Raw genomic sequence first — 26,561 nt, 5'->3', positions numbered from 1 at the left:
CATCAATTACATGCTGCAAATATGTTGACTGTAAACATAGATTATGGATTCAGTACAAACATCTGAATTTGTAGGATTTGTTCATTTATTTGGACTAAAGGGGGAGGGGGAGTTGCTCACAGGTTTGTTGGTTCAGCTTTTTAAAATGGATGAATTTTAAGTCGCTGATTTTTATTTTTTTATTTTTTTCCCCAAAAAATATTTTCCCAGCTGAGAAACATTAATTCAGTTTCTTCTCACCACAGTCTCTCCTCTTGTGATTTACAGAAGTAAACTGACAACAGAAAGATTATAGAGAAAGCAAAACAAACTGCTCTCTCTCTATTTTCTCCAGCTGTTTTCAGCAGCTGTTTTTTTTTTTTTTTACTCCCCAGCTGCAGCAGGACATGTGAACATCTGGACGTTAGGGTCACATCTGTTTTAAAGTTATATCCGCTTTTTCCCCCCCCACATGAATCTCATTTTTATCCACATTATAGCTAATAGCCGTGGAGCTAATAACTACTGTAAAATTAAATTGACTTCCAAAATTATAATCTGCCCTAATTATGGCTTCAAAGTTAGATAATTAGAAATGTTATTTTAACCATTTTGTAAATTTATCAACGTATTAATTCGTCCATTCATTCAATGTTAATTAAGGACACGTCGTCGGCAGCAAGAAAATCACGGAAAAAAATCCACTTAAAAACAAAAATGATTAACATTAAACCCAGTGAACAGATCCAGTTGTTTGCCTTTATCTGGAGTTTAAACAAAGGCCACTCTCCATGCTTTTATTTTGAAGTTAGCAGGAAGTTCCTCTCTCTCTCTCTCATATGAATCTGAACCTACTCTCTCTCTGTCGCTACAGTAAAACAAAGTGCAACGTTGTGACTGTAAAGACTTGTGTAAATATCCAGTCGATGACTTCTGTCGTCCGTCTGTTCGGAGTCTGATCATGTTTGTTCACAGGATCTGACTGTGGAATGAAAAAGTTTTTTTTTTTACATTTCGCCAAATTAGCTTTTTGCCACTCTTGTTGGCAGCTCACACACGGACGGATGTACGGAAAACTCTCAGTGGATTATCCAAGTGGCTTCATGTTTGTCGAGTCAGAGATACGTTATCCTCAGAAAGTTGCACTGGATCTAAAATCATGTGCATTTTGTCAGGATGTTTAAATCTGACTGAGACAAAGTGGATGATATTTAAATGTATATTACAGCTGTCGTATACGTATGCATGTTTGTTTTTTGTCTTCAGTTTTCCTTTGGTTTCAGGATTTTGCTGGTCCAAGTAGCACAAATATAACTCACCATGGTTCATCTATGACGGGTCAGACTTCAACATTAATCCTGTAAAAATGAAAATGAATAAGTAAATAAACTCAGGAGGAAAAAGAAAACAGCAATGCAAGAGCATGTGATCACCCTTTAAAGGGATAGTTCAACATTTTGGCAAATTGGCCCATTGCCATAAACCCTATAGTTTTAGTGGGATTTCTTGGTTTCCCTCAACAAACTCATCAAATACACAATCGAACAACTCCAAAACGCTCTGGTGGACAAGTTGTGACCTGCACATTCACCACGCTATGAGATAATAACAGAACGATACGAGACAGAGTTGTTTTAGAGGTAAATTCAGAGACTGCTTGCCGAAAAACTGCTTCCGACGGGAACGTGCATCAGCGGTTTTGCATGAATTTACCTCTAAAACAACTCCGTCTCGTAACGTTCCATTATTAGCCTCCGTAGCGTAGCTCTAAAAACAGCTTGCACCGACAATTAAAGGTAACAAACCTACTGCTATGACTATAGGGATTATGGCAATGGGCCAATTTGCCAAAATGTTGAACTATCCCTTTAGTGAGAGCCTCATCCTCCTGGTCCACAGCTGTTCTGACCGGTTCTTTCAGTTCTGGAGCTTTTTCTTTCTCTCCAGTGTCTTTTTAAAACGACTTGACAGTTCGTCGTCAGACTCACAGCAACAACAGAGAGTTCACACCTGCATGTGTGGAGTCCTGAGCTCGATAAACTGTTGTGAACTCACAGTGGTTTCACTTTTTTTTGTCTGTTTGCTTTCTGTCTTGCAGCAGCAGCTCGGCGGAGGAGGGGGTCCGATGCAGCCCGGTCAGGTGCCCCCCAACCAGAACTTCCTCAACAGGCCCGCCGGCCCCATTCCTGTCTCCCACGGCAACGTCCCACAGCAGGTAAACCTCGCCCCCTCCCACCACCGACACCGACACCACGCCGCGTTGCCTGTGTTTCCACATCAGTTTCCCTCTGGCGCTGCTGCCTGTTGACGTTGTTTACACCTTCTACTGCCCCCGGTGCCCGCTGACTTCTGCATGCTCTACTGGTAACACTGTCCTCCGCTGTCCCACACCTCCTCCTCCCCCCTCCTCTTCCTCCTCCTCCTCCTCCTCCTCCTTCTCTCTGATCTGTCCTGTGTCCAGTCTGTGGTGGTGGGCATGCCCCCCGTTAGTCAGGTTTCTATGATGGAGGAGCAGCAGAGGCAGAACAACATGGTGAGACCCTCAGTAGCAGCATGTGGTCAGATTGTCCACAGGCACCTCACTGATCTCTGAAGGAAACTTAAAGGAGAGTTTCGGTCAATTTCTAAGTAACGCTCTACAGCTCTAGGTCCCCAAGTGCGACCGTAGGAAAAACTCAGAGAAAAATATGTGCAGCCAGGACCTAGCTCTCCTCCTGCTAGCTGCGCTACACTGCAGTAAAACAGCAAAGTAATGGGGGCAGAGCTTTAAAACTGTGACTTTGGCCTATTATGCTCAAAATATCACTACACATGCTTTGCAACATCCACCAGTTCCTTACCACACAACACTGTGTGGTAAGGAGGGAAAAAAAGATTTTGGATGGGAAAAAAGCATCAATATGAATGTAACTGCTTTTTTCCCATCCAAAATCATTTTTTTCCTCCTAAATCCATGTTTTCCTTGTGTTTTTGTCTTTGTTGATGGAAACAGTCCCGTGCTCGACAGTCGACTAGTAAGGTCTACGCAGGAAGCTAAAGTGAACAGAGCTACGTGATAAAAGCACACAGTTATCACTGCTCTCTCATATTAACGGCGTTATGCAGACTCAGTGTTGTGTGGTAAGGAACTCGTGGATGTTGCAAAGCATGTGTAGTGATATTTTGAGCATAATAGAGGCGTAAGTCACGGTTTTAAAGTTTTGCCCTCATTACTTTGCTGTTTAACTAGTGCAGCTAGCAGGAGGAGAGCTAGGTCCGGGCTGCACATATTTTTCTCAGATTTTTTCTGATGGTCGCACTCAGGGAACTAGAGCTGCAGAGCGTTATTTAGAAAATGACAAAAATTCTCCTTTAAAAGTAATAAATTCACTTTATCTATTATACATTAAATTACACTGATTTACCTTCATCTTATGTTGCATGTGTATAAATCAGGAGCAGCTGCTTCGTTTTTATTCATTTTAAACGTTGAGTTCAGCTCCAGTCTTTCTGAAACTTGAGGAATCTTGACTTTATTCAACACAAACACAGACAACAACAACATCATTCATCCCACCGCTCAGCATCAGGCTGGTCCACAGCTAATTTCCTGTCAGCATGTGTTGACTTTACAGCTCCTTCTTGGTGAATGCTCCTCTTGTAGCATGCTACTGGTGCAGACAAAACAAAAACACAACAACAAAACGATCCACTGATAACATGATGCATGAGTTTCTGTATCGTACTGAGGCGACGGCTGCTGGTGACATCATACAACTGTCCCCTGTCCTCAGGTGGTCGACGCTAGTTGTGCAGCATACAAAGCCAATAACATGTAGTTAACATCTAACCAGCAATAGTGTTGTTGACAGATATTTTTATTTATATTATTTACTTTGAGTGCACAATTGACAGCTGTTCAAAAACTTTCTTACCAGGTTCTTAACATTGGCAGAAATGTAAAATAAATAAAATCAATCCTTTTTTAAAGACCACGGATAGAACAAATAAAAAAATCAAGAGCGTAAAAAGCTGTAAAGCCAGAAACAAAACACTTCCAGAGGAGGTAAAAGTATGTTTTTAAGAAGCCGTTTAAAGGAGATCACAGCTCCTTTTCCTAAACTAGATGCAGCTTCTTCTTCACATTTTATTTATTATATTTGTGGCTGATACAGCAGTCACGTTAAAGAAATGTTAATGATGAAGTCACATGACATTTACATCCATTAAATATTCACACAGGTTGTAGTTTAGAAATGTAGAATTTATTTTTTTAGTTTAACAATCACACTATAGAGTCAGTAACTGCTCCTTTTGAAACCTTAAACCTGTGCGTCGTCGCCCTCAGATGACCATGAGAGCGGCCGGCCCGTCCAACCAGCCGCCGGTGAACGGCGCTCCGCCCAACCAGGTGGCCCAGAGCGGCCAGCCGCCGCCGCAGGGCCCCATCCTGCGCCTGTCCAACCCCGTCGCCAACCCGCAGCTGCGGAGCCTCCTGCTCAGCCAGCAGCAGCCGGTAAAAACACAGCAGCACACGGCGGTTTGGCTCAATCAGCCCGTAGTAAAATGTCTCATTGATTATCAAGTGGCTGTAATCGCTCTGTTTGTTGTTGTGTTTTTATGTTTTTGTTTTTTTTCCTCCTCTGTGTCCGTGTCCTCGCAGCAGGGAGGGGTGTCGCACATGGCGGGCATGATGCAGCCTCACCAGGGTTTAGGGCAGCAGCTGGTCCACGCAGCACCAGGAGGGGGGGCTCAAATGCAGGGCCAGTGGAGGCAGCCCCTGGGAGGTCAGGAAACACCCCACACACTCACTCATACACACACAGAGACACACTAACACACACACAGACATGTGGAGCGCTAGGAAACATGAGACAGTAAATGTCAAAATAAAGGTCTGGAAACGGAGCTGAAGGAAAATAAGAGCGACATCAAAACTGATTTTCTACAACATGACCACACAGTGGTTTCAGAAATGTACATTTTTTAATATTTATGTGATTTTTTTTTTTTTTTTTTTTTTAGGTTCACATGCAATTTCCTGTATCTAATAGACCTGAACCCACAGAGACTCGGTTCAGTCGAATCTTCCAGCTGCTCAAAATTTTACAAATCCAATCCGTCAATTATTTTTGAGCGCATTGATTTTTTTGGGGGGGAGAAAAAAAAAAAGTTTGCAGAACTTCTGGTACATTTATTGTATTGATCTCTGAGGTGAAAAAAACCCCAAAAAACTTTAAAGATTTCCACCACTTGAAAAATTAATTTCCTGCTCATCGCCAGACTTTGGTCCCGGTTCAGACAAACGGCCGTCGCACTGAAGATGAGTTACGACCGGAGCGAGAGCAGATCGTTTTTTTTTCTGTGTGTGTGTCAGTCACCGGTGGCTCGTAGTGTTTTGACAGATGACTCGTTCAATGTTTTTAAATACTTTTAGAACAGAATCTCTTTCACCTTTTTCTTTTCAGCAATAATAAAATATATATATATACAGCTCTGGAAAAAATGAAGAGACCACTCCAAAATGTTCTTAATAAATCAGCCTCATCTCTACATGTATGGCAGCCATCGATTCCAGTGTGTCCAGTGTCCAACACAAGCACACCTCACTCTACTTAGCTGATCACCTGAACCAAATCATATTTAATGAGGAAGAAAGATTATAAATAAATAAAAAAATTAAAAAAAACACTGCTGCGATTAAAAATTTGGATTATTCCACCAGTGTTGATTTCTAAACTCTTCCTAAGTTTAAAAAGTAGTGTTGTGGTGTTTTAAAATGAATATGAACTTGTTTTCTTTGCATTATATGGTAAGGTCTGAAAACACCAGAATTCTTTTGTTATTTTGACCTGTTGCCATTTTCTGCAAATAAATGCTCTAAATGACAATATTTTTTATTTGTCAGTAGGTTATAGAATGAAACAAAAGTGTTCATTTTACTCAAACACATACCTATGAATAGAGAATGTGGGACGTTGGGCGCCATCTTTGGAGGATCGCGGATGTAAACACTTGCTCGTCTCCCTAAAAAAAGTTCCCCAAAGTCGCTTAAAAGTAATCATGGTGGGACAGTACTGCTGCGTAAAAAATGCCACAGTAGTATATGCACTAATACCAAAAACGAGATAGTTCACGATGTCTGGATAAGTCAGTGGAGGGAGTAAATCTGAGGCTTGAATCCAGTCCCTTAACGGCAAAACGTAGGGATCGACACCATTAATAAGTTGTAGTTTTTCTGTGTACCTTTGTTTCTCGTTAAATTTGAGTTTATCACGATACGTTCCTCCTTCGTTTCCCTTCCCCTTCCCCATTTCTTTTTGTCCGTCTTCCTCATCTCTTTTTCTTTCTCTTTTTCTTCTTGCTCGTTTTCCTCCATTTTCCCCACTCTCTGTTTATGTTTGCGTTCCTCCAAAGATGGCGCCGACGTCCCACAACTCAAAGCGGCGTGACGTCAGCTTCACATTCTCTATAGTAAAACCAGAGGAACTGATTGTTTTGAAGTGGTTTCTTAATTTTTTCCAGAGCTGTGTGTGTGTGTATGTATACATATATATATATAAAAGCCAGTTCTCTTTGAAGCCACTTTGACATTTTGAATTAGTTTCATTCCCAGAATCATAAAGTGAACCCCTCTCCGTGTGTTCGACCCGTGTGCAGGTCAGATGCTGATGTCTGGAGGTCAGAGAGGAGCCGTGCCGCAGCCCGGGATGCCTCAGGTCTCCAGCGTCATGGAGGATGAAATCCTCATGGACCTTATCTGACCGAGCGCCGTCGACGACGACTCAGGAACTGGAACTGTTTTTTTTTTGTTGAATCTCTGCAGCCAGTTTTTTTTCCCACACACAGACACTCACACACTCACATACTCTCTCCCTCTGCTGCTTGACTGCTACAAATATTCAACATAATTAAGAAGCAAATCATGAGAAGTTCCTCCAGTTTTTTTTTTTTTTTGTCTTTAACGAGACTGAGCAGCTGAAGTTAATTAGGGGCAGACAATACGCGCATTAGTTCTTCATGTAAATGGTCAAACTGGCAGCGGCGCGCTAATCCTCCATGCTACATCCAGACCAGTGGACACACTCGGTTACATCATGCTCCTGGAAAACAACGTACTCTAATATGAATTGTTTTTTTAATTTTTACACTTTATCACTGACGTCTGAAACGGTATTTTCCCCTTTTTCTCTCATTTTAATTGAGATTTTACTTCTTTTTTTTTTTATTTAGATATTTTGTATTGTTATTATTATTATGACCGATGATGAAGTTGTTTTATGAGGATTGAATAAAAAAACAAAGAGGCACAGATAAGTCATTTTCTCACTGTGAACAGGTTTGTGTGTGTTCATGCACGGTTGTGTTGTTGTGTGTTTTTGATGCCCAGCCAGAGTCTCCACAGTCCTTGTGCCCACCCACCCCGACCCCCCTTCCTCCTCCTTCCCTCCATCCCTCCATCCATCCATCCATCCACCACCCTGCATCCTCCTCCTCCTCCTCCCTGTGTGAAAGCTGCATGGACCCTTAAGGTGAGAGAGAGACTGGAATAGACACAGTAATAGACAGTTCAGAGTCTTTTTCTGCCAAATAGTGTCACAGTGTTAATTTTAACTACTCCAATATGTCGTGGAACCATAGAGAGCCTCCCCTGTGCCAAGTAGTCCTACCAGATGGCATCAGTTGGCCGGGTTTCCTTTGGCATAACATACAATCAGGCTGACCGCATGCGCACATGGCACCGGCTCCACATATATGCCCACAGTCTGCTTTTGGGAAAGAAACGCAGACGTGATGATGCTTCCACCTTAAAAACGCAACACAACACACACGTCTCGTATGAACCTGAAGCTGCACAAACACACACACATATACACACACACACCTGCGACACCTTCACATATCACTTTGTGCATTTCCCCCCCCCTCTTTCTCACACTTGGACACTGTGTATACACATACACTCTCCACCAACAGGAAGTGATGTCAGTCCCTGTCACCTGGGAGACAGAGACGGTTGCTAAGATACCGTGACAGTGGGTTCTTGTTTCTGAGCTTTTTTTTTTTTTCCTCAGCCCCTTTTGCTTTTCACATGGACTCTCACAGATAGACACTAGTCCCTCAGTGGCCGGTGTTCATCCCTCCCATCCCTTAATCACTGGCCGGCCCTCGGAGTCCGGCTTAGCTTCACTTTATCTTCCTCTCTCGTGCTCGCTCGCTCGCTCCCTCCATCTATCTGCCTCCATCTCACTATCGAGCTATTAGCGCCCGTCTGAGCTCATAAGTTTTTCAGTATCTCTTTTATTAACAGCAGAAAGGTCCATACGGCGATGCGCAGAACAGCGGTGGGGTAAATAAAATGGTGGCTGCGCTCCAGCGATGACGCTGACTTGGCTTTACTCTAAGAAAAACATTATTTTTATGTTTTTCCCTAAAGCCTCATCAGCCAGATGCTATTTACTGTACAAGGCGCTCCTCAACTGGGCTCCATTATATTTTCCCACCGTGCCACATGGTGTCATTATGTTGTCTTTACACGCTCTTTTCACAGATTAACTTGAACGATGCACCTCGGATATATGATAAATAAATGGACATGTAAAAGGAAAGTAGAGTGGCGTTTCAAAACTAATAGAAATCTTTATTATACCTTAGTATTCAGTGATTTATAACCTAGATCAGTGATTATCATGTTGTCACAGTGCCTTTTTTTCATGTGACAGTTAGTAGTTAATGTCAAAAGAACATGATATTAATAATAAACTTTATATAGCACCTTTATTAACAAAGTTACAAAGTGCTGTACAGATAAAATAATTTTAAACAAGGAGAAAACAGTGGCAAATCACAACCCATTCAATGAAAAATAGAATAAAAGTAGAAGTAAAATCCTGTTGCCCATGGTATTTTTAACTGAAAGAAATCACAAAATAAAAATCCCAGGTTTCCTATGGGGAGGTTAAAATGCCTTTTTGTAAAAGTAAGTAAAAAAAATAAATAAATAATTAAAACTTGTCAAAAGAGGCCAGCTGACCTGAGGTCCACAAGACGTTCACTGGTGATGATGAGTAAAGTTTCTGCCGTGAAAACACAAGACTTATGAAGTGAGATTTAGTGCCAGCTTCTAAAAATAAAAGAGTAAGTCCTTCAACATTAATATCTCATCCAGTTGTAGTTTCCCTGCGTTGACCTGTGAGTGTTAAGGCGATCGACCAGCGGTGGCATGTGGCTGAAATCCAACAGGAAATATGGACAAGAGATCGATTTTAGCAAAGAGTATCGGCTCAGTTCGGTCGGGATTTGCAGCAGAACAAGAGAAGTCGTTTCAACAATGTGACACAGCAACAATAAATAATAGAAACCAACAGTAAAATAAAATAACAGCCGGTAGAATCACCTTCAAGCAGTTAAAGTTGACTGTTTTCACATCACATCCCTGTTAACCAGAGCCAGATAAACAGCTGTCATGATTGCTTGACCTTTGACCTTTAACCACCGAAATCAAATCATTTCATCCCCAACCATTTCATACCAAGTGAAATGTTTGTGCCAAATATGAAGAGGCCGCTTGAAGGCATCATAAAAATCTCGTGTCCACGACAACGGGGGGAGGAGGATGGACAACCTGGAAACAACACGCCTTGCGGCTCTGACTGTCAAAATCAATATGACAATAAGACGTCGTCATGGCAGCACATGTACCTGTACTCCAGCATGTGTGTCCTGCAGCAGCTCCTCCTGTTGGATCCACATCCAGTATATCAGTGGTTCTCAACTGGTGGGTCGGGACCCAAAAGTGGGTCGCGGACCCGTTCTGGATGGGTCGCGGACGGCTGGTCAAAGAAGTAAATCATATTTAATGCACATCTGATGTTGGACATGTCTTTTATTTTGAAAAATAACTTATATTCATGTCACGTGAACACATGCAGTTGTAATGGTCCTCCTCAGTTTCTTATTATTTGCTCTGAATGCAACGATATCAGTTTCTTATTAATGTGGCCTGAATGCAGTGAATCTTGTTTTGTTTTGTGGGTCTTTATTTTGTGCAATTTGATATTTATTCACTTTTGTGAATATGCTCTGAATGCAGAGATACATTAGAAGTCAAATATATCGTTTTGTTGGTCTCCATTTTGTGCAGTTTGATATTTTTTTAATTCACTTCCATACATGCAGTTGTCATGATCCTCCTCAGTTTCATTCATGTGCTCTGAAATGCACTTTGCTCAATAAAGAGCAAAATTAGTTTTTAAAGGCTTAAAAAAAAAATCTTGGTTTGAATTCTATAAAAGTGGGTCGTGACTTAATGACCATGGGAAAATGTTGGTCCCAGAGTGAGACTAGTTGAGAACCCCTGCAGTACGTAATCTTCATCTCAACCTTTCCTACCACCCGTGATCATCAGCTTCTTCCATTTCGGGGCAGAAACTCTCCCAAACTGCAGCAATCGAACATTTTCTGTGAGACGTTGGTTGGGAGAGGGGAGGGGTGGAGTGGGGTAGGGGGGGTTGTTGTCACCAGGCAGATGTGGAAACACTTGTTCCCAGACTCAGACTGAAGGCTCCACTGTCCCAGGTTTCCCCGGATAATGAGAAAGCTGCACCTGTCACTGCCGGGGGAAGGAAGGCTGAGGCTCCCACTGTTTGTTTGTGCTGCGGCGCAGGGAAGTCGTTTTGGTGGGGGGGAAGTGCAGAAGTGGAATCAGGTGCTGGACAGAACTGGTAAAAAAAAAAAAGGGATACTTCACCCAAAATCAATAATTCACCAATCATCTACTCACCATCATGCCAAGAAAGGGTTTGGAGAAGTATCTGAGTCATCAAAACTCTTTAGGAGTTCCAGGGGGGGTCCGACTGGCAACAGATTTTCATATAATGGCAGTGGATAGAGTTCACTTTTGAATCGTCCAAAACACACACTATGAAACATCCAGATACCTCCATACTGCTCGTCTGTACTGACCCAAGTGTCCTGAAGCCGCCACATGAAAAAGTTGTTCGGAAAAAATTTATTTGATCTCTGTTTTTATCCTTGTTGTAGTAGTAGCTCCCAGTGGCTGCACGAGATTTGCTGCGAGATGTTCTTCCGTGTTTACATCATACATCCAATGGTTTACAACGACCAACGAACATCTTGCAGCAAATCTGGTGCATGTGCACAAACATCAACAGAGCCACTGGGAGCTACTGCTACAACAAGGCTAAAAACAGAAATCACATTAATTTTTTCCGAACAACTTTTTCATGTGGCGGCTTCAGGACACTTGGGTCAGTACAGACGAGCAGTATGGAGGTATCTGGATGTTTCATAGTGTGTGTTTTGGACGATTCAAAAGTGAACTCTGTCCACCGCCATTATATGAAAATCCGTTGCCAGCCGGACCCCCCCTGGAACTCCTAAAGCGGTTTAATGACTTTGAAAGTTCTCCAAACCCTTCCTTGGCATGACGGTGAGTAGAAAATTGGTGAATTATTGTTTTTGGGTGAAGTATCCCTTTTAAGTCTAGTGAGGATGAACTGGTAGCGGGAACTCCCACTGCCACAGAGGGTTTTTCCACTATTGATGACAGGGTTTGTGGGGTGGGCGGCTGGAGGAAGTGAAACCGAGCGGACCATGTTCAAAGCCCACATTGTGGAGGAGCCGTCTGCATGTGCTTTGTGGATTTGGAGATCACCCCCCCATCCACCCCCTGGAGTTTCAGGAGGTACCATGGGAATTTGTGTTGATAGGAGCCATCAAAGCCATTTGGGCTTTGAGAGAGAGAGACACGACATGTTCTCTGTGGGTGGTGAAGCTTTATAAAGATTAGGTTCCCTCACAAATCAAGAGATTTTGATTTGAAAATAGTTTTTTTTTTTTTTTAGAAAATCGGAATAACAAGAAAATTGTTCCGGTGAATGTGAAGAGTTCACTCAAATCCTGTTGAGCTCCAAGTGCTGCTTCTCTGAGGACGAACTTTACTGTCTGACAGCCAGGGGGAAAAAAAAAAAAAGAGGAAACACACACCTTAATCAAAACTCTGTTTCCAGCTGAAGTAACTTGAGGGCAACAGCTCTCAGACACTGTAGGTTCCTCATTAGCTCATGTTAAACTTTATTATCTTTTTTTTAGGAAAATCCTGTTGTCGATGCATCAGATAGGTGATTCAAGACAATATGCCATTGTTCTGTTCAGCGTTAGCAGCATATGTTTTGTGAACCCTGGTTAACGTTATGTAATATGAGAAATTCATCAATAAAACATTGATTAAATCAGTCAGGGCTCCACTGAAGCTGATTCTGCAAGGTTGAATTCTTTTTTTTTTTTTGCAAATTTATGACTTAATTTTGTACGGTGACCAAATGTACCTCCAGAACTTTTATTGTTTTTCTCTCAGTGGACCAGAATATAATGCATAAAAACCCAGCGTTGCATATCTACAGTATTTCCAGCTGGTTGTACAGGGGACAAATTACCTTCTGGGTTAAAATGGGTTAAAATCCGGGCAGCCAAACAAAATAGGTTGATTTGTTGTGTAGATAGACTGTTCAGACCAGTACCACATACAAACACACAATGGAAATGATAGACCCACTTTTAATTACAATAAATTTTGGATTTGGTTTAGTTTTCTCATATATCCTGTCAACAAAAAATGAATAAAAATAACTTTTTCCTGTGCGCGGACTGCCCTAAAATATTCATCCATCCATTCATTTTTGTACCACATATCCATAATCAGGTCACAGTGAGAGCAGGTTAATCAGGGTCGTCCAGACATCGCTCTTCCCAGCAACGCGTTCAACCCCTCAGGGACCGCGAGGCGTTACCAGCCCAGATGAGATATCGGTCTAGTTTGTTCTTCTGGGTCCACATCAAGTTCCCCCCACCAGTTTGGACCTCCTCCAGATGTTCGATCTCCTCCTCAGACGACATGGTGGAGAAGATGTTTGTGTGTCCTGGTGGAGCCGTCTCAGCCAATAGCCTCTGGTCGGGTATCCCAAGACTAATTGGACACAAGGGACGGACCGGATCGGATTAAAGCTGAGTCCGATGTCTCATTCATGTCCCCTTTCCTTATGCTAACGCCTACGCCTTACCCGAGTGGTAAGGTGTAAATGAGACACCACTGCTTTTACTGTAATATGTTATCATAATGCACTGATATGAGACAAGTGTGCAAAAAAGGTCAGCTTAATTCTCTGCTAATGGTTTTATAAAATGTAAAAATGCACAACTGTTGTGCAAATCAAAACAGAGTAGGGTCGTGCCACAGCGATAGAAATGGGACTGGACCGAAGAGCAGTGATTCATAAAACCGTGATCATCATCAGGAGCAAGACCTGGGAGGGGCTGGTGGGCATCTGGTGGCCGGGTCTCTGAACACAGCTCAGTCGTGCACGACGTGAAAAGATTACATGGGGCCGCCGACATTTGGACCTCCAACCTTTAAAGGGATAGTTCAACATTTTGGCTAATTGGCCCATTGCCATAATCCCTATAGTCATAGCAGTAGGTTTGTTACCTTTAATTATCAGTGCAAGCTATTTTTAGAACGGCGGAGCAGAGCCACGAGCTGCTCAGAGCTACGCTACGGAGGCTAATGGGATTTCTTGGTTGCCCCTCATCAAACTCATCAAATACACAATCCAACAACTCCAAAACACTCTGGTGGACAAGTTGTGACCTGCACATTCACCACGCTATGAGATAATAACAGAACGTTACCAGACAGAGTTGTTTTAGAGGTAAATTCATGCAGAACCGACTATTTTTCATCAAGCAGTCTCTGCATTTACCTCTAAAACAACTCAGTCTCATAACATTCTGTTATTATTTCATAGCGTGGTGAATGTGCAGGTCACAACTTGTCCATAAGAGCGTTTTGGAGTTGTTGGATTGTGTATTTGATGAGTTTGATGAGGGAAATCCCATGAGCCTCCGTAGCGTAGCTCTGAGCAGCTCGCGGCTCGGCTCGGCTGTTCTAAAAACAGCTTGCACCGACAATTAAAGGTAACGAACCTACTGCTATGACTATAGGGATTATGGCAATGGGCTGATTTGCCAAAATGTTTAACCATCCCTTTAAGGAATTTTAAAATGTGCTCCCAGTCTTCGCACTATTAGAATAAAATACAAATCTAAACTGTAATGTAAAGCATGTGGGTATGGACATTTCCCTTTAACATGCCTCATATAGATTTACAACATTTCCATTAAAATAATGGAATTAGACACATTAAGTGCACTTAACCTTCCTCATTACACCCCTGACCACGTCTCTACATGTGACCAGAGCCCGAGCTGTTTCACGGCTCTTTGCTGCGGAGGTGTTTGGGGATTTAAACGCCGCCCCACGTGTTGGTTTTGTGGCATTTCGGTCGTCCCTGTTGTGGCCATGAGGAAAAAGTCAGTGGACCAGTTTAAAGGGTGGTGAGTGGAGGGGAGGGGAAGGGGGCTATGGGTTTTTAGAGATGAAGATTATACAGCCTGGTGGCAGGAGTGCTGCTCAGCATAATGGGGTTTATAGGCCTCGGGGCAGAGTTTGTTTTACGGCCTGCCGGAGGAGGTGATGACAGGAGCGAGCGACGGAGGAGCAGGAGAAGACAGTCTTATTATTAAGCCTCGCTGCACAGACAGAGAATGTGTTGTGATGGTGGAGGAGGAGGGTGAAGGGGGGCGGGGGTCAGAGGAGCATATAACACCTAAAATTGGATTTGTTTTCCGGGCCTGGTGGTTGAGGTCCACTTGGCCTGGCCGCCAGAAGATCAATGGCACCATCGGCCCCTAATGGATGCGGTTGCCAGATAGGGCTGTTTTCTGATAAGAGACGAGTATTGGCTTTAGTGGTGGAGACACAAGCTTGGTTAACTCTGTGTTTAAAAGCGCTTCTCCTTCTTCTTCTCCTTCTCCTTCTTCTCTCTGTGGGTGAAAACAGTGTTTCACTGGGTGTACACAAACAAGCAGGAGCGTCGGAGCGTTCAACCCTTGCTTGCTCGTCACGACATGCAGCGCCGAATGTTCAATTTGGTCTCACACAGGTTGTGGAGATCTCTGCAGCCGGTGGCGTGCTGTTTTCACCATCAGATACGGATCAGGGCTCGGTTTGGGCCTCGGAGGCTCGGGTTGTCGAGATAGCGATGGGAAGGGAGGGGGAGGCAGGAATGACAGGCGGCGGGAAAGGCAAAGGCAGCAGAGACGGCCCTGCTCTCAGTCAGTCTCAACACCCACCGGCGGATCTGCCCCACTTCCTCTCCAGCGCAGCGCAGCACGCCGATGGCAGAGGTTGCACCCCGGGGCAGCGACCACCGCCGAGGCCCCGGGACCCGAACATAACCCGGGGGCAAAAGACAGAGACAGACAGAGAGATAGACAGAGAGAGAGAGACCCTCGTCGTGCGTCTCCTCGGCCCAATATGAAATACTCGACGGCAAGCTTTCTGTCTTCATATGAGGCACATTAATCCTCGCCGTGCCTCCCATCTTTATTCATTTATCGGCCTGTGGTGTCCACTCAATCAGTCAGTTAAAGGCTGGCCTGATGGAGCGAGCCCCCGCACACCCACCACCCACCACCGGAGAGGAGGAGGAGGAGGAGGAGGGAGGAGGAGGGGGAGGCAGGGAGGAGAGGGAGGGGAGGTTACACTCCTCTTCACCATATAGCCCGAGCAGACACTGCAGCACAGAGATACAAACAAGAGAGGGTTGGGGAGGAGAAGGAGGAAATGTGAGGGAGGAGGAGGTGTGTGTGTGTGGTGGTGGTGGTGAGGAGGGGTCTTTTAAATAATGAGGGGAATGGAAGAAGGGGGGAGGAAGAGGAGGAGGGGGGAGGATTGGAGGTGAAAAGAGAGCAGCCTTGTATCAAGAGTGAGCAAGATTGAGAGGTTCAAAGTAAAGGAGGGAGAGAACAGTCAATATCAAGAGCGAGCGATAGGGAGAGATCCGGGACAACACCTCCACACACAGACTACTGAGGTATGTATGTGTGAGAGAGGGAGGGAGGGAGGGGAGGGGGGAGGAGGGGTGAGGAGGGAGGGAGGGAGGGATGTGGTAGAGGAAAGAGAGAGGAGAGAGAGAGAGAGTTGGAGTGTGTGTGAGAGAGAGTTGGAGAGAGGGAGGGATATCCACTGCACTGTTGTGTGACTGGAAATTTAATAGAGAGAGAGAGAGAGAAGGAGGGAGGGAGGCAGCAGGGGAGGGGAGGGGAGGAGGGGGAGGGAGAGGGGAGAGAGAGAGAGGAAGGAAGGAGCGACGCAGTGAGAAAGGCAGAGAAGAGCCAGTGTTGTTGGATTTACAGAGGAGAGGACTGACTGGGACGAAGATGTGGACGCCGCCGCTGCCGCTGCTGCTGTAGAGCCTCACTACTGCAGAGCATGGAGGGAGGGGGGAGGGGGGGAGGAAAGGGGGAGAGTGGGGGGGTCAAGTGAACGGGAACATATTGTGCATACAGTGTTAAAGGGCGACCAAGGCCACGAGGTGTAGTGAGTGAGTGAGCAGGCAGAGGAACAGGTTGGCCGCCCTGTTGCTGCTGCAGCCGCACGAAGACACACGGAGGGGTCACTCATTAAATCATCTCTCTGTCTCTCCCTCTATGTGTGTGTGTGTGTGTGTGTGTGTGTGTGTGAGGAAGAGGAAGACACGTGTGTGAGGAGTGTGTGTGTCTGTGTGTGTGTGAGGACACGTGCCAGTGATGGAGACGCTGGCGTTGAGGTGTGAGAGAGACGGAGAGAGAAAGAGAGAGAGAGGAGAGAGATCCTCAGAGTCTGGATATAGAACATTATCAATCCAGCACTAATCACCCGTCTGAACCCCCCCCTCCCTCCCTCCCCCCAACACTCACCCATCACTCCCTCTCTCCCTCTCCTCCTCCCCCATCACTCCCTCCCTCCCTCTCTCTTACCCTCTGCTATCTGATGGACGCCTCCCTCCTCTCCCCCCTCCCTCTACTAACACACACACACACATCCTCATGTTAATCGGCTGAGATGATTGACAGCTGACCAGACCTGTAACCTTAACCTGACCTTAAGCCCCACCCCCACCTCTCTATTAATTATGTAACCCCCTCCCCCTCCTCTTTCACACACAACACACACTCTCTCCTCTCATCATGTCAATCAACACACCTGTACACACGCACACACACACACTGTATGCACCGTGTGTGTGTGTGTGTGTGTGTGTGTGTGTGTGTGTGTGTGTGATGACGGTGGAGCTGCAATGGTGGTGGCTCGCGGTGCTGCTGCTGCTGTACAGGTGGGGCTCGGCTCGCGCACCGCGTGTCGTTTGAGCGTTGCCAAGGGAACCGGCCAAGCAGCAAAATGTTCCTTGTAACAAGCTGTAAACACCACACACACACACACACACACACACCATCATCACATTATAGAGATTATACATATGAGCATATGGACACACAGTGTGGTGTGAGCGTCTGGAGAGAAACACTAAATATTATCCTAATGATTATTGATTATTAATATATAATAATAATAATAATAATAAAGAACATGTGGTAAATGATGATGAGTCTGGTGCGGAAATGAAGGAAAAGTTTGTCGATGTGACTCATTAAGAGGATTATTATTATTATTACTATGACTGTTACATCAGATATTTGTTTATTATGTCATCTCATCTTTTATTCAGTTCATTTATTTAAACCTTTGCCACTCGCTCTCTGGGGTTTGGCTGCACATTGCGTTGCACGCTTTGATTTTTTTCTGCATATTTAATGCTAGAAATATGTATAAGAATAAATAATTAGCGTTTAAATATAACGTTGTGTGTCCAAACAGCAGCAGCAGCAGCAGCGGCGGCGGTGGTGGTGGTGGTGGTGTGTCCCCTCTCCGTCCAGCAGTGGTTCCATCCACCTGAAGATTTCTGAGACAGTTCTCATTACCAGCGGTGGCAGCGCGGTACTTGGAAAGGGTGAATCAATCAGAGAGAGAGAGAGAGAGAGAGAGAGAGAGAGGAGGACCAGTGAGGGAGAGGGAGAGAGAGAGCGAGAGAGAGAGGGAGAGGAGGAGAAGACAGCGTCGGCGGCGGCTCTGCAGTGGAATAACGCTGTAGCGAGAGGAAGGAGCGAGAGACGCGATTCAGGACTTTGATCGGAGGATAAAGAGGTGAGTCCGGATGACATTCACTCACACAGTCCGGCTGCTGCAGCGGAGGAGGAGATGGGTTCATGTGCCGGAGATGGTGGTGGTGTTTTTTGTCTGATGCGTGTGCGTGTGAGCGTGAATGCGTGTGTGTGTGTGTGTGTGTTTGAATGTGTGTGTGCGGGAGTCAAGCAGACAGTTTGTGCATTATTGGCTCTGCATGCGCGCAACAAACTACTGATGCGCCCGGATGGAAATGCGATGTGTGAAGTGTCCTAATGCGTGTGCGTGTGTGCGTGCGTGCGTTTGTGCGTTTGTTGTGTGTGTGTGGAGGCCTGGTACAAACCGGATCACACACACGCACGCAGAGAGAGAGAGAGAGAGAGAGAGGCTGCATGGCTGTAAAAGGTGGATCACACCCGGGATTCACATGTTACGACGAGACGGTGGAAATCTGGAAAATACTGAAAAATTTCCATCATCTGCTTTTTTTTTTTTCCCGTCCTCATCCTTGATCCAAACTTTTCCTCCCCCCCCCCCACACCCTCAGCCCCTCTGTGCTCAGTATGTGTGTGTGTGTGTGTGTATAAGTTCATCTATAACCTTGGCGATAAGAGGAGCTGTTGACAGGGCTTAATATTTGATCCGGTTAACGCGCAGCTCTCACTCCGTTAAAACCCGCCTGATGGGGCCAGTTTACAGCGTTAATGTGTGTGTGTGTGTGTGTGTGGGGGGGGGGGGGTCTCTCTCACCCTCCGCTTGGCCCCTGTCGATGACCTGCAGATTTTTAGTTGTTTTTGTTTAGTGTGTTTTTTTAGAACCGATGGAGGGAATAATAATGTTAGAAATCCAAATGAAATGCGCATGCAGCCACCTTGCGGCTCCTGCATGCGCGCGCGGTGGGTTAAGCTGTGAGTCAGAGCCCGCGCGGGGCCCCTCCGGCGGAGAACAAGGAGCAGATAGATTAGGACTGATGAATGAAGATCTACTGCCTCTATCTGCAACACAATGATACGGTTATGAGAGGATTTAAATGCTAATGTGCGCTGCTGTTTCAGAGAAATCCGAACCAACTGAGGCTGCATGGGACTGACTGACTGGATTGTTGGCACCGTGTGTGTGTGTGTGTGTGTGTGTGTGTGTGTGTGTGTGTGTGTGCCGTGGACCAGCTGGATGATCTCCTGAGTTTTATGATAGAGAGAATAAGTTATTAATGGGGTGTTGGAAGGTGAAGTGGGGCACTGGGGCAGGATTAGACAAGACAAGAGAAGAGAAGAGAGAGGGGTGGGGTGTAGGAGTGTGTGTGTGTTTGTGTGTGTGTGTGTGTTATGGGCTCTAATAAGGAGGGATGGAGGAGGGGGGGGGGGGGGGGTGCTGAGTGCCCCCTCCATCTCCATCTCCAACTTTTTTTTGTGCAGATTTGCATGTGAGGAGGATTTAAAGGAGAAACTCCTTGAAGGCATTTTTGTTCGACACATCACAGGATGGTGTCATTTTTGATTTCCTCCCCTTTTTTTCTTCTTTTTTCTTTTTTTTTATACCCCCCCCCCCCTTCACCCTCAGGCCGATTAAACACTTACTCACATTTTTACGTCCTGTGATTTTTATTCATGCAGCCGTATTAGATTTAATGCTTGTTACAGTACCTGTAAACTCCTGCACCGTCGCTGCTCAGCTGTCAAATGAAAAGACCATGACACACACACACATACACATATATACACATACACATATATACACACACACCGTTTATGATTCTCCTTCATCACATCCACAACAGGCCTACACACACACACACACACACACACACACACACACACACACACACACACACATACACATACATACACACACATACATACACATACATACACCTTAAACTTTAAGAGCACGTCAGCTTTTATGCCGCCTGTGTGTTTTATCCACTGGTGCCAAGGCATCTCTGTTGGTTGGACAGACAGGAAGTGAGCCGCCTTCTTCTCCTTCTCCTTCTTCTCTTTCTCCTTCTTCTGTTTCTGTTTCCTGAGCCGACTGCTCCGGCACCAGTCGCTGCGAGGCCTCGGCTTCATGTCACATGATATCACATTTAAAGGGAAGAAGGTCCTCTAGCTCAGGGCAGCGCTTCAAAATATCAAGACGGTGTCGCTGCTGCAAAAAAAAGCGAGGCCAAAATGTCACTGGGATTTTGTTCGTGCTGAACTGTCTGTCACCCCCCCCCCCCCCCTCCCTCTCTCCCCCCTCCTCACCCTCTCCTCCTCCTTTTAAAAACCAGAGTGTTACCTAAGCTGAGATGAATTCAAAGTGGGCCATGCAGGTTTACTAAAAAAGCCATTTAGGAGCTCTTACGACTGCGAGAGAAACGAGAACAAGTGGTTTATTTAACATCTGTGATGTGGTTTTATGGACGGAGGAGAGGTGAACCTCCTGCTGCTGAGTTAGTAAAAGCCTGGAAATGAAAGAAACTAAACTTACAGCTCAGCTCCTCTCACCACACCTCCTCACCTGAGGTGCACAGGACCGGATGCAGGAATAGGAATTTATTTATTTAAAACAGGGACAATGCATAAAAACATTAATCTCGTTGTGAGACAAGAGAAGATGCCTTGAGCCAGGTTGTAGCAACATTTGCTAATTTCCACCTGTAGTCCCTGGGCAGGTTGGAACAGATAACAATATTAAGATCGTTATGACAGATAAAAGTGATATGATCTCATATAATAATATTTTTAAAATAGACAAAACAAACGAGCAAAAGCAGGGAACAAGAGCGCCAAATCATGAAATGCACAATAGGAAACAACGTTAAAGAGATGTCTGTGACATGCTTCAGTCAAAATACCCCAAGGATCAAACATCACAGCTCTTTTCCTCCTCTCAAAACAGCCCTGTTCAGAACAGCTGGTTTCTGTGCCTGTCCCTTTAAATGCAAATGAGCCACTGCTTGCTCCGCCCCTTCTACCGGCCCCAGGTAGGGGTGGGATTATGCAAATTCGAAAACTAGTTACATCATTGTCAGACAACCGAGGGAACAGCTCATAAAACCACATGGATTTCAACCTAGGGAGCCTGAAAATTACCAATTTTTTTTGTCAATTCTCACATTTTGGGAGCCGGAAGGCAAAACAAACACCAGAATATATGTTAAAGAGCCTTCAAAAAGTGATATTTCCATAATATGTCCCCTTTTAAACTCAAACAACAGCAACTTTTCAATCTCATCAGCTGTGGAGGAAAAAAACAAAACAAAAACAGCACTTCCTGAACTTCTCCCCAACTGCACAAATGACTTCTGACTTCGGCGGCCATCTTTACTCATTTTAAAACGGCCAACTGTTGATTTTTTTTTAACACCAAAAGCTGCACGTGTCCGCTTCCTTTCCTTCCCACGGCAAAACGGGAAATGAAGCGGCGGCTGAGTGATCTCAGTCATTTGAGGAATCGGGGGGCCGGGCTGTTGCTTTTTAATTTTCCGAGGTGCAGCAGCAGCAGCTCTTACGCGTGGCCGATGAGCCTGATGAAAACGAGCACACAGGTTAACGGGGACATGGTAAATTACACCTGCACACCTGGACCTAGAGGGAGGGTGTGACTTTGAGATGATGCTCAGCCCCCCCCTCCTCCTCCCCCACTTCCTCCCACTCCTCCTTTCGTCAGGATGGTGGAAACCGTTGCAAATTATTTCCAAGAGGAGACGAAAATCCTCTCAGAGCAAACACACACGAGGTGGGAAAGGGCACGAGAGGAGCGCAGCATATAAATGACCACCCGTCCACCCCCTCCCAACCCGTCCACCCCTCCCCAACAGAAAAACATCCAATGTCAACGACCTGTGCATCTTTGAAATGACGCCATGATGCTTTCAATCCGGTTAGTGTGGCTCTCCTTCCCCCGTCCCTTCACTGTACCTACGAGGACAAAGCGCCGCATTAACTCTGAGGGACGTCGTCTCTGCTGCCACATTAGGATGCACAGAGTGTAACTGTTGCCCTAAATTTGGTGTCTGTGTGTCGTTCGTTTCGGAGCGTGCACGTGTGTTTCTTACGGCGAAGTGAGAAAGAGAGAGGGAGGGGGAGAGAGAGGGAGAGAGCGCGGGAGGGAGACGGAGATTATAGATGACACTAAAACTGCTCTAATCAGGACAAGCTGGTTGCTGATGTCTTCATAGGGCGAGGGCGGCGTTGATTGATGGCCGCACGACTCGCTGATACACGCAGGTCGAAAGGGTGAGGACGAGGAGTCGCCGTGGCGGTAACTGTGGGAACAACCTCCGGCTGTCCCTTCATAATGCACCACAACGGATAATGCAACCCCCCCCCCCACCCTAACCCCCAACCACATCCTCCACCACCCCTCACAACCTCATAACCTCCACCTTCCATCTGAGAGACACTGGGACCATCATATCACACATGTCGCTGCCAGCCGCCACGTGCCACCGCCATCCCCCCGGAGACGACGATGAAGAAAAAGAAGATGAAGAAGAAGATCCAGCTTTTATATGGCACAATACAGTTCTGGAAAGAATTATGAGACCACTCTTAAATCAGCATCTCTACATGTTTGGCAGCTGTTCCATCCATTGAATTCCAACACAAGCACAACTCACTCTACTTAACGAGGCACTGATTATTAGCTGATCACCTGAACCAACTCATATTTAATGAGGATGTGAAGGGTTTAAAGGGACAACGAGGAGTTTTGGAAAGCGTTGGAAAGTGTTCTCATACTACATTTACCATGAGCCTCCGCGCGCACGGTGAAATTCTTGGACCGGCGCAAGACGGACGTCTTGCCAAGAATGTTTTCATTCATCAAGAATTAAAGTCAGAGGTTCGAAGACGATCAGATACCGTCGTACTTCCGACTATAAACGGCGATTCGGCGGCAATATTCCCATGACTCGCCGGACAGTGTCCGCAAAACCGAAAGTAAGGAAACGCTGGTCGGCTCGCCCAGCACTTCCACCACTTCCACCATTAATTAAAATAACAAAATAACGATAGAGACAAAACGATATATTTATCGAAAATGGAACCATGAACAAGTGGGTAACGTAGATTCATCCACATTAATATGTGACTTTTTTTTATTGTTGCGTCATTTTTGGTTCTGCCGGTGGAGAAACTCCTCGTTGTCCCTTTAATGAGGTTATTCCACCAATGCTGATTTCACAACTCTTCCTAAGTTCAAAAAAAAAATGGACTAGTTGTCATTTTCTACAAATACTGTAAATGCTCTTACTGGCAATATGTCTATTTCGAATTTGGGAGAAATGCTTTCAGTAGTTTATAGAATAAAACAAAAGTAAAACCTGAGAAACTGATCATTTTGAAGTGGTCTTTTAATTTTCTCCAGAGCTGTACATGTATATGGGGAGAAGGAGAGCGTGAGCACTGACCCGTCTGGCTGCCCATCAGCATCACCATCATCATCATCGTCATCATCACGGCGGCGGCCGCGGTGGGGTTGGGGGTATAATTAGCCGTGATTGGTTTGATTGAGTCTCCCCCTCGTCCAGGCCTGGGTGTTGGCCCCGTCGGGGATCATGATGACCGTCCGGGCATTAATTATTGAATAATAGTTGGAAGAGCGACGACGGTTAATGACACAAAATGAATGCCATAATCCATTGAATTGACATAATTAGAAATGGTGAGATTTCCCCGGAGGAATATGTTCTCATCGTGACCTGGAGTGGGAGAAAGAGGGACGCCGGAGAAAGAAAAGTGGACGACGACGACGAGGCGATTCCTCCTCCGTTCCTTAATACGTCCCTGTGAGTTTGTGAATGCAGATTCAGTCTGGCGGCGCTCGACCAATCCATCCCATCGTGTGTTTCCTTCTCCGTCTCCATCTTCTTCATTCCCCAAACCCACCAGAGGCCGTACAGACCTCCACACCTTCAAAACACTAAAACCCCACCTTTTTAAACTGGCTTTAAAGGTCCAGTGTGTAAAATGGGGGCGTGAGGTGAAGATCTAAACCATTTTACGATATGTCATGCTGTTTCCTGCTCCTCCTTCTTCTTCGTTGGTTTATTCATGCACGCAAAACTCGCCAAACGTGCTCTCTGGCTGGCTGGATTTTCCGTTCGGGCTGCCGTACAAACATGGCGGCACAAGATGGCGACGCTCTATAAAACAAGACCGTTGCTATACGTATATATAAAATAATAATTATAAGGCTACAAAAACCAAACAATTTATTTTATAGCGATAAAACACTTATACAAATATATTCATGAGTGGTATATTCAGATTTTGCCAATAAACCTTGCCAATTATTACACACTGGACCTTTAAAGGTGTTCAGAAATGGCCATTTGTCCTGTTTGTCACGCCTCCTTCTACGAGTTTCAACGAGTTGCCGCACGAGTTTACCCGAGTAAGGAGAACGAATTTGATTGGTCGTTATCGAGCGGGCGAGATATTCAATGTTTGGGGCAAGACCGAGCTCGGTGTGTGTGTGCGTGTGTGTGTGTCTCAGACGTTTGATTGACGAATGACGGATCCAATATCAGTGGCTGATGAATCGTGAGCAGCGTGATGCATTATCCAATGTGAAAAAAAACTAACCCACTTTCATCCTGGATTTACTCGAAAATAGAATTTTGCACAAAGTTTGGGCTACATCGTCTGATAGATGAGTGATTGCACTAATGTTAAGACCCACAGTGGGCTCAAATTCAATTTTCTTTTCTGAACACCTTTAATGTGTAATTAAATATGTCTAATTTCTGTTCTTCTATCTCTGAGCTTTTTCTACTTAGTTTCATCCTCTTTCTCCTTGATACTTTACATCGTTCTGTATTTTAACTGTGTTGTTTTCTATATAAGCGTCTTTGAGCATTTGTAAAAGCGTGTTATAAATGAAATTTATTATTGTTATAGTGAAGGCGGCTAGCTCGCGTGTCGTCGCAGGGACAGAAAGAGTGGAGTTCATCCTGTTTGAAAGGAGCTGGCCAGAAAAAGAGAGAGCGAGAGAGCAGGAGAGGAGAGGAGAGAGAGAGCGGTCAGCCCTGTGTGCCTGATATTGAGTTTGGCAAAGAGAAGAGATATTATCTTCCCCTGGTTAGATTAAGTATTAGTAAATGTGATTGGGTAATGAAGGCGGTCAGGCCTCAGTGACCACCGTGCTCTGCGGCGGCCACCGCTCGGCTCGGCTCGGCTCGGCCTGGCTGCGCCCGGGCAGCGAGTCTTGGGGGAGTTTGTTTCGGGTCAGTGGCGGCGTCGGAGCTGGATCCAGCACTGCAGAGTCAGAGTCAGAGTCAGGCTGGGGCCTTTCCTCTCCTCTGTCTGTCTGCCTCAGTGGCTGCTGGCTGCGCCGGCTGGAGGCACAGCAGCAGCAGCAGTGGCATACTGATGCCGCCGCCGCCGCCACTGATGCTGCTGCTGCCGATGATGACTATATAAATATTGATGATGTAGATGGCGAAAAGCAGATCGCAGTAAACATGAAATTATAACCCTGATGACCGAAGTGTGATGCTTAACAGTTTCCTCCTCCTCGTTGTTGTTGTTGTTGTTGTTGTTGTTTTCTCCTCGTCTCCCTGTGATTCAAGCCCTGACACACAGACAGGTTTCGGTTTCCACGGCACTCACGACGAGACGCCCGGGGAGGAGCGTGGGCGCGCTGTCGCACACGATGATGACACGTAAATCAAACGTCAATTTTTTTATTTATTTTTTTTAAATATCTGGTGCTGGAGCTTTTCAGAAAAGATGATGATGATGATGAGGAGGAGGAGGAGGAGGAAGGTGGGTGGGTGGGTGATGTCACAGCAAGATGGTGGCTCCATAACATACGAGCACATGCAGGGGGTCCCAGGGGGCCCCCACGCCGCCGCCGCCACTGCTGCTGGGAGCCACAGAGGAGGTAGTTAGTGAAGCTGCATGATAAATCACAGGTTGGTGACTCTCACGTGAACCTGAACGCACCTCCACACACACACAGGCACACACACACACACACACACACACTCTCTGTCTGTATATGTAGAGTGTTGACTCAGTTCAGTTCCAGTTTATTTATATCTATTGCCCCTCTTGCACTTTTTTCCTCTCGTGGTATAGCGTTCGGATCGGGTGGTGAGGCGGCGTTCAGGCTCCGATTTCACCGTGCGGCCAATTGAAACATCGGCTGTTAATTGATACAGGGCGGTGGTGAGAGACGAGGGACTCCTTAAAGGGACATTCTCCTGTTATCTATTCACGAAAATCGATTATTTGGTTCAAAAAGTCTGTTTTTCATTAATCAGTAATCCCCCCTATCAACAAACTGAAGTGTTCCTTTCAGCTCTGAATTAGCCGTTCATATCGTTCATATCTACATGGAGCGGGTAAGCTCGGTGCTGGCTGCCATGTTGTGTCGCCATGTTTTTACGTCCAATGGCAGCGACGGTAGGAAACCACGGAAACTCAGCGGAGACACCGGAGCTGTCGGCTCAGGTCGAGGTGGCGTCTGTGAAAAGTCACCGTGGTAACGCAGTGAGGAGGAATGGAGCGTTACACTGATGCTGCAT

At 45.5% G+C, this 26,561-nt stretch overlaps 2 protein-coding genes across 10 annotated transcripts in view; both read left to right on the top strand.

Annotated features, from left to right (window-relative positions):
• Positions 1–7,274, top strand: part of med25 (mediator complex subunit 25) — a 32,374-nt gene extending 25,100 nt beyond the window's left edge. For 2 of the 9 annotated variants that reach the window (XM_085783567.1, XM_085783574.1), the window contains exons 16-20: positions 2,078–2,194; positions 2,441–2,512; positions 4,307–4,474; positions 4,622–4,745; positions 6,619–7,274. In XM_085783567.1, coding sequence (XP_085639693.1) covers positions 2,078–2,194; positions 2,441–2,512; positions 4,307–4,474; positions 4,622–4,745; positions 6,619–6,722 — 585 coding nt within the window. In that variant the 3' untranslated portion in view covers positions 6,723–7,274. The remainder of the gene's footprint in view (positions 1–2,077; positions 2,195–2,440; positions 2,513–4,306; positions 4,475–4,621; positions 4,746–6,618) is intronic. The other 7 variants (XM_085783571.1, XM_085783568.1, XM_085783565.1 and 4 more) reach the window with 6 other exon arrangements.
• A 10,500-nt stretch (positions 7,275–17,774) lies between these two features.
• lrrc4ba (leucine rich repeat containing 4Ba) overlaps positions 17,775–26,561 on the top strand; it is a 46,721-nt gene continuing 37,934 nt past the window's right edge. The window contains exon 1 of the mRNA XM_085783564.1: positions 17,775–18,064. The gene's annotated coding sequence lies outside the window, so the exon portion shown is untranslated. The remainder of the gene's footprint in view (positions 18,065–26,561) is intronic.

The sequence above is a fragment of the Trachurus japonicus genome, chromosome 8 (assembly GCF_045865225.1).
Source record: "Trachurus japonicus isolate A0001 chromosome 8, Traja_1.0".
NCBI lineage: Eukaryota > Metazoa > Chordata > Actinopteri > Carangiformes > Carangidae > Trachurus > Trachurus japonicus.
This window is presented reverse-complemented; position numbering and strand designations above follow the sequence as displayed.